Source organism: Daucus carota, chromosome 3 (assembly GCF_001625215.2).
Source record: "Daucus carota subsp. sativus chromosome 3, DH1 v3.0, whole genome shotgun sequence".
Taxonomy (NCBI): domain Eukaryota; kingdom Viridiplantae; phylum Streptophyta; class Magnoliopsida; order Apiales; family Apiaceae; genus Daucus; species Daucus carota.
Genome location: NC_030383.2, coordinates 16,154,599 through 16,163,638, shown reverse-complemented (window position 1 = coordinate 16,163,638; position 9,040 = coordinate 16,154,599). Strand labels below are relative to the sequence as shown.

The 9,040-nt window shown below is 33.5% G+C and overlaps 1 protein-coding gene across 1 annotated transcript; it reads right to left on the bottom strand.

Annotated features, from left to right (window-relative positions):
• Positions 1-665: 665 nt before the first annotated feature.
• Positions 666-3,149, bottom strand: LOC108214376 (probable UDP-arabinopyranose mutase 1). Its single transcript, XM_017386346.2, has 4 exons — positions 2,686-3,149; positions 1,778-2,028; positions 1,523-1,691; positions 666-1,244 (listed from the first exon to the last, which is right to left on the bottom strand). Exons 1-4 carry the CDS (start codon positions 3,001-3,003, stop codon positions 888-890), a joined length of 1,095 nt encoding a protein of 364 aa, XP_017241835.1. The 5' UTR covers positions 3,004-3,149; the 3' UTR covers positions 666-887.
• Positions 3,150-9,040: the final 5,891 nt, after the last annotated feature.

Below are 9,040 nucleotides of genomic sequence, written 5' to 3'. Positions count from 1 at the left end.
AAAATAATTAAAACAAAAAACTTTGATATTTATTTACTTAAAATTTTCTAGTAGCAACAGCATTTTCGATTATATGAATGTATTACTATTTGCATGATCATGTTGACTTGATAAAACTTTAATTTATCGAATTATGAAGAAGAGAATGGTAAGAACGTCACTAGAATAAGTGTTTTTTCTAGACTTATATCTTGAGAAATACATCTAATATATTATATGGTCAAATCTAATATATTATGTGGTCAAATCGGACATTGCATAGGATAGTATGTTTTTATTCTCGAAAAGTAATAAATTCTATAAAATGATATTTTTTTTGTTGGTTCCAACAAAATTTACTTGATTAACTTTAAATATGGTGAAATAAATTACAAATTACGTTTCTTACACAATAATTTTATGACAGTTGATAATTTTCAGTAAAATTTGTCTTTTAAGGGGAAACCATTCTTCCTTAACTGTGAGTAACAGGGATAACCGAACCAGGGTTTTATTCCTAGACATAAACAGACAATTAACTACAATTCTATAATCCTGTTCTGCAGAAGGTTCAGTTGGATCAGATGGAATACATACAAGAAGGAAGAAAAGATTATTACAGCAGATGTAATTCTTGTTCCACCACATTGTTAGTAATTTATTCTTATTACGACAAGACCAATACATTAAACAAATAATGCTCAATGTTTTAATTAAAATTTAAAAATGCATAATATATGAAGTAATCCAAATAAAGACAATAATAGTAAGTAGCTAACAGATACCCTCAACACTGCAAAGTAAATAACTCAGATCCTAATCCTCAAAGCAAAAGTATTACTATTAGGATAAATATGTTTGCCTCCCTCATCTCTCCCAAAAGATCACATCACAATGCTGCTAATTCTCTATTTCTTGGGGCCATTGGAGACCTTGGCAGCTGTAGCTGTCGCTGCAGAGGCACCGGATGGGTTCAACTCATCCCAAGCTTCGATCCATGTAACCATGGCATCGGCAAGCTTGATGAAGTAATCGTCCACCTTTCCAAGCTTTGCCTTCACCTCTTTCGAGAGCTCAAGGTAGCATTGCTGAACAGTGGTGCACTCTTTAGGAAGCTTAACAGCCTGGAAAAAGGGGATCAGCTCTTCTTGCCAGTAGATACCTTTGTATTCTTTCTTCAAGTTCACAAATGGGTTGCTTGCTTTGCTGTGCCAGATGTATGGCAGTCCAGTCTTCACTCCCCAGCCCATGTGATCACAGATCACCTACAAATGTCAAAAGCGAATAGCCATTAGTAAAGGTGACAATGTCTGGACTAATATGAGAAATAGGACTCGACTATGGACATGATTTACATCAACAATTGACGGAAGCTTAAAATGAGAGACAGAATTGAACTGTTTAGTAAGGGAGAAATTTAAGCTTCATATATTCATTTGTATCAAATGCAACAAGCTTAACTATAACCCGACCAAAATGCAACAACTACACCAATTGAAATTATTGAAGTGCGGCCTGAGAATAAAAAGAAAGCCGATAATACCTTGATGCACCAACCAGCCCACATGTCGTCGTAACGTCCAATTGGCTGACCATCACCCATAAGGCCGAAGTACATTGCAGGGCCAATTAGTTCACGGTCGAATCCCAAGTTCATACCACACATGGGGAAGAGAGTTCCCTTAGGGATGGTCAGCACTGCATCAACATACCTGATAAACAAGGAATAGAGTTCAAAGTCTGACAACAGAAACAAGTTGGTAAATTAATGACAGGCCAAAAACAATGTGTCTTATACCTAGTGTTCCTCTCACGAGGCTTAACAAGCTGAGTGGGTGCGTCATAATCTGGGATGTTAAGCCAGAGGCCATGGGATACTGCAGTAGGGGCACCCTCCCGAAGACTGAATGGGTAACCACGGACAAAGTCAGCACCATCTCTGTAAGGATCATACAGGGTGTTGAAGAAGAATGGAGTTGCTGGGCTCAGCAGGTTCTTGATGTGCTGCTCAAGTGCATTAATTTCTTTGCCGGAAGGATCTTTGGCAACCTACACATAAAATTCAAAAATTTTAAAACCATAATTAATAAAAACCAAAATGCATCAATGTGATAATTAACATACGTACATATTTTAAATGATAACTTCACAACAATATACATTTCCAATGGCAGTATGCAGCACCATTTAACTAATACTATCAGACAGATCTATTTAGAGATAATAGAGATCAGTTGCAGATCTACAAATGCAGTAATTAACAGTTAGATATTATAGCTTGGACAATAGCAAATGTGTATTAAATCCAAGAATGTAAATCCAGATCCAAACATATAATTGACATTATGCAATCAGTGTAGCTAAAGAGTAAAAACCAAATCAAGATTCAAGCTTTTACGGTCAAACCAAGTCAAGAGGCAAAATTTAAACAACCCTTTAACACAAATCAAGTTATAAGCCTAAAACCCTATAAACAATTAAACCCCATCAAAACCCCACAAATTAAACACTGAAACACAAATCAGGAACCAGATCCAAACCAAATCACAAAAATGGTAGTCAAGAAATGCAAAACATATACAAATCAATCAAATCGTTACCTAAAAACACCCCCACCAACCAAAATCAAGCTCCAAAAACCCCACTCAACAACCAGATTCAAACCAAATCACAAAAAGGGCAATCAAGAAAACACAAAACACTTACAAAGCAATCATCATCAATGGTATAGATGTACTTCTTCTTGGAAACCATGTACCCAAAACACCTACAAGCTGAGTCCTTGAACGAGATGCAAGAAGCCTTAGGACCCAAAATCCTATTAATATCATTTCGATTATATAACTCATAATCAAACCCTTCAGGGACCTTAATGGTCTTTGAAGGATCACCATCCTGAACAATAATCAAATGATATTGCTCAAAAAAGGGTCTCCACATTTCAAGAAAATCAAGGTTTCGAATGGTGGGGATGACTATATCTAGCTCATCTTTCAAAAGGGGCGTGGGAGCTGGTCCAGCCATTGTTGAATGGATGGAGAGAAGGGGTTTCAACGAGATGCTTACAAAGAGTGTGTATAGGTGAAGAGATGAGAGGGGGTGAGGATGTATTTAAAGGGAAAATGAGAATTAAGAAGCGCGTGAAGACTTGAGCAGAAATGTAAAAGCATACGTTTCGATTTTAGGGGTTGTTATCTTTAATAATTTACCCCGTTACATCCGCCAAAGTTCATTGGTACAATTTATTCAGCATTGAGTATTTCTGAGTATTTCTTAATACATGTATACGTGAAAACTTGGGTTTATGGTGGGTTCATGGAGTAACAATTAATTATGAAATATAATTTTTTATTTGTTTTCGAAAAACGGTATTTTTATAATTTTTTAGATATAATTTCTTTTTGAAGAAAAAATATAAATGTTAAAAAGATGTTTCATATTAGTCACTTGAATAATAAAGACTTATTTTAGAGAAAAATAGAGTTGTGTATTTTTTTCTAAAATAAATCTTTAATTCTGAAAAATAAGTATAGTCAGACGTCCCAATTATGTGTTGAAAATATAGAAGAATATTTAAATATTTGATTAGACTTTTATGTTTACATGACGGTTATAATTCCTGTGGAGAGAATAAGAGGGGTGTATTGGATTGAGATTTTAAAGCAATTTTTTAATTCATGAAATCCGATGGTATTTGATTGGGATTTTTTAAAATACATTAAAGTCTTGAGATATTCAATTGAGATTTTAAATTATGTTACAAAATCTGGTGATATTCAATAGGGATTTTAAATTATGTTTTAAAATCCGATAGTATTCAATTGGGATTGTTTAAAATCCATTTAAAACCTGATGGTATTCAAATGCTGATGGATTCTTTTGAATTTCATAAAATGATGGATTTTGTGGCATTTTTCAGTGTATTTTAAGTTTTTTGAAACCGTACCAAAATCAATGGGATTTTGAAGCATTGTGCTTAAATTCTATCAACTCTGCGACATTTTATCAAGAATTCGCATAAAATCAAAATCACATATAATCCATTAAAATCCATGGACTAAAAACAATCCTTTAAAATCTCAATCTCATGAAAAATGATTCAACAAAATTTTGATCTAGATAACGTTTTTGTTTAAATTTTTTTATCAATTAACTGTTGGACATTGAAAATGGTCGAGGATTTTTTTATTTAATTATCGACCATGCAAGATGATCGAGGACATTTATTTAATAAAATTATAATGTCTAGTGCGAAAAACCTGTATTAATTATTTCATCCAAACATAATAAAATATAAACTATATAAATTATATAATTAGATTTATGATGTGATAATCAATAATAATACATCAATAAAAGATATTCATATAGAGAAATACATACTTTATATTTGTGTATACTTTATATTTGTGTATACTTTATAAACGATACGGATAAGTTTTTTTTTGATTTATAACCCCACAAGCTGTAAAAAGAAACTCAGTCAAACACTTGTGTATTTTCAAATAATTCATTTAATTTTTATAACTTTAGTCAAATGAATTATCAATATTATCATTATTGTACTTTAAATAAATTATATGTTAATCATTTAATCATAATACAAAATTATCCAAACAAATTCTAATTTTATAAATTATTGATGACCACTCTCCTCTAATGAATGGCACCAAGTGTCTTTCTATTTTATCTTTTTATTCGAAGTCAAAATTTTTAATAATGATATATATCTCCCAATTTTTCACATTAGATAAATTTCTTCTAAAAAGTTAATTATTATTTGATTAGAAAATTAAATTCTTTGTTAAATTTGTAAATTTATAAATAACCATGACGAGTTTTGAGTTATAATTATATTCATTTGACACACATATATGATAAGTGAATTTAAAAAAATAAATTTTTATTTTCACCATATACTTTTTATTCCTTTATTCATTTATCATATAAAAGTATCGATCTAAAAATATTAATATTAATATTTAATAAAAAAATGTTGTGTTGGTACCGTTTATAAAAATTAACGTCAGAATGGAACCTCTAATAATTCAGATAAAAAGTATCTTTTAGTTAATGTTTGTATATCAAAATGATATTTTGATGACGAGTTATATATATAATAGCAACATTTATAAGTCAAAAATGAGAATATGAGAATGGTATCATTCATAATTTCTGTTGGAAAATTCATCTTCAACTTACGAGATTAAACATCATAAATTATTATTTTAAATTTAACAAAGTATATTACAAAATGTATTGATTATAAATTGATGTATATATAAAAACATTATCATTATTATTTTAAGTATAGTCAACAAAAATCTAACACAAATCAATAATGAAATATGAGATGATTTATCATATTTTAAATTAATTTGATTATTCAACTCTAGTGTTGAGTGACGAGTAGAGATGCACAAAAGATCTGTTTGGGTCAGATCCAGCCAAAAAAATCCGGATTTTTTTGAAACCAGATCGGGCCGGGCTTTTTTAAAAATCGGGCCAGGCCGGGTCAGGTTTTTCTAAAAATACTTGGCCTGGTTTAGTTATAAAAAGCCCGGATTTTCCAAAAATCCGGATTTTATCCGGGTTTTTTTGAAAATACTAGGCCTGTTTTAGGCCCTCGGACCGGGCCGGGCCAGACCGGGTTTTTTTCGGATCGGATTTTTCAGATTTTTTTTTCAGATCGGATCGGATCGGATTTCAGATTTCAGATTTTTTGAACATCTCTAGTGACGAGTGGGGGGCGACTCATTCAAAGTCAAGTGTAATCAAGCTATTAACCTTTACACCGTTTGTACCTTTGTGCTTTAATCATGCTGTGTGTACATTTCCCCCGAATACACGTAGTGGGTCCTCTGTATTTGTTAAGGGTCCCATGTAAAGTTCTCATGCTGCACGTGGCGTGATGCGATAAAAGGAAGGGGAGAGGGTGAGGAGATGACAACCAACGTTCGAATCTCATAGCTGTAATTTCATGTGTTTTCAGATCTAGGGACTATAATTGACAGTTGAGGCATTCACGAAATCATGTTAAATTCACTGGATTTTTTTATTGAAAAATTATTGCTGCGTTACTACGTGGTTTAATGAAATTCTAATTTACAGGCTGGGTCAAGATAAATTACGGATATGTTTCTTTTGTCAGGATTCAGATGATCGCAGATGAGTTGTATCGCTCGCAGATGAGTTGTATCATAAATACAATAACCGCATCATAGATTTTTTTCGTCCTAAAAATTTTATCATCTAACTGAAAGATACGCAAATATATTTGTAGACGTTTAGATAATAAGACTTTAAAGTCTGAAACCCAATCTCTTTCCATGATCCTGAAAACCAAACAATCAAAGAGAAATATAAGAATAATGAAATTACACACCTAGAGGGGGGGTGAATAGGTGTTATAGCTAATATGACCGATTTTTAATGTTACCGAATAGTTATACTGTCACAGACAGCTTGCTGTTAATTATCAGAGTAAACAGTTAGCTAGCTAACAATGCAGATGCAATGCAAAACAGATATAATCAGTAAGCTAGCAACACAGAGAATTTTAGCCAGGTTCGACCCCTAACCCTAATGGTCTACGTCCTGGTCCCCTACCAACTGGTAAGAGATTATATTATTAATCAATAATGTTAACAATTACAATGATTCAATAATATAACTCCCTTTAAACCTTGTTCCTGTTATCAGCTTGCTGAAACCCCTGAACCACGAACCAAAAGCTCTCCAAGACCTATACTTCCCAAGTATACTCTTCTAGCTAACTAGTCCCCTTGTTCCCTTGTTTCACAAGCTCGATACACAGCAACAAACCTTTACACTTTGAACAATACAATGTATGAGTGTAATACAACCGAAACTATGAACTCAATATAGATATATAATCAAATATAAGTACTAGAGCTCAAGTAAAGATTTTGCAATGTAAGTGTGTTGTATTTCAGAAGCTTGAAGTGTGTTCTTGTTCTCTACCAAAACAGAAACCACACTCAAGTTTATATACACAAAAATCCAACGGTCAATTTGCTAACAAATTCCAACGTTCTTGTTCCAACCGAACTCACGTATAATTTGTTCTCAATTTGAACGTTTAAACTTGTGAAGTTTACTGAGTAAAAAGCGTAGAAACGTTGAGAAGATATCTCAGTAAAACGTTTATATAAAAACCACAATTTGAAATAGGATAGGAGTAGTTTTAGAGATAAGATCGAAAGATATAAAAACTCCTATAAGTTAGGAAATCGTTTTTGTTTGAAATACTGATTTAAAACTGAGCTCTAATATTTATATAAGTCATATATATAAATATTAAAGTTCTTAAAAATCGATTCCTAATAAATCTCCTTGCTTTTCGACTTTGATCCTTATCCATTTGTTATTCTGTTCACGCTGTAAGCTCGCTGATAAGCCTGAATGACAACCTGTAAGCTTGCTGACAGTTGAACATAATACTAAAACAAATTAAGCTGTTAGCACAAGTATATATAACTTTAATAGCTCGCTAACAAGCACTAGTTTTATGCTATTAGCTTGCTGGCAGTGTGATCATCAAAACACTGAGAGTATCAATCTCCCCCTTTTTGATGATTACACCATATTTAGGAAAAGTAATAATACTCCCCCTGAATACAGCAATCTAATATCATTAAAACTTAACAAGTATAGCATTTAACCAATTAAAGCAAGTATAACAGATATAACAGCTATGCAACCAAATATATAAAACAAACTTGCATAGATAACTTAAATAGAATCCTAACCAGGATAAACCACCTGGTATCCAACAATTATCCAAAAACAACTTAAACAAATTCAACTCAGGATAAACCACCTGAGAACCAAACAACTTAGTACTTAGTCTGAATCAAAACAAATAGAGCCATAAAGTTGCACTTAAACACATAAGCACACACAGGTTTTATTAATTAAGTTCCTAAATTTCTCCCCCTTAATCATCGAAAAGGTGAAAAATTTAAGCCTCGTCATCGTCCACAGACTTCTCCTTCTCAGAGCCCAACTTCTTGGCAAGCTCCACAGCAGCAAGAGCTTCAACCACCATCACATTCCCAGCTGCATCCTTTTGAACTGTGCCAGCAGCTTCCTGTAGAGCATCCATCGCAGTACGTGGCCTTGGACTCTCAGTAGCCTCATCCGTAGAAGTAAAAGTGAACTTAACATCAGAAGACCCGCAAGACCCAAACATCCTCTTGCGTAACTCATACCCAAAACTTCCAGAACTGCACATCTCAGGAGAATTACCAGTTTTTCCTCCAAAGACAATATCCTTCCAAAAATCGAACTGATTTGACAATTCCTCCATCTGTTCAGAAAGCTGTTTCTGACCATCCACCAACTGCTTATGGTTGGCTCGCAGTTCCTCCATGTATTCCAAAATTTCTTTGGCAGAAATACCCAAATCAACACCAGCAGGAGCAGCAACAGGTGGAGGAGTAACAACAGGAACCTCCAACACCGACAAACTACCATCTTTCTCAATTTTTAAATTTGACTGATTCAAACATTTAACATCCAAAAATTCTTTTGCAGTAACAGACTCAACCCCATCCAAACTTACCCCATACCACTCAAAAATTCGAGTGAGAAGTAACCCATAAGGTAAACCAGCAGTGGTTTTTCCTTCAACAGCAGCAATCATATTGTTCAAAACTAAATCCCCCAAATCAAATTGTTTCCCAGCCAACAACATGGAAACAACAATAACATCTTGTGCAGACAGATTGGAACGAGTTCCCAACCTAGGACTCAAATTTTCAATAGAGACTCTAAAGACAGCATGAGCTAGAGGTAGAATCTGAGTAGTAGAGGGAAAAGTATCTACTGGACCATCAACCCCAAACAACACATTAAACTGTTGTTTAACATCAAAATCATCAAACTGCTTAAACCCACGCTTAGTATAGATCGACACAGAAGATGGAGGGGTTTTCAGAATAGCATTCAAAAACAAGGACGACAGTGTGATTTTGGTGTTGTTCACAAAAGACACACACTGACCCGATGCATTCGACTGAAGATTAACATAAAACTC

Coding starts and splice junctions, on each gene's coding strand:
- LOC108214376 (XM_017386346.2), bottom strand. CDS start 3,003: ATGGCTGGACCAGCTCCCACGCCCCTTTTGAAAGATGAGCTAGATATA. Junction 1,692..1,777: donor CCTCGTGAGAGGAACACTAG/GTATAAGACACA, acceptor CTTGTTTATCAG/GTATGTTGATGCAGTGCTGA. Junction 1,245..1,522: donor GGGCTGGTTGGTGCATCAAG/GTATTATCGGCT, acceptor TGACATTTGTAG/GTGATCTGTGATCACATGGG.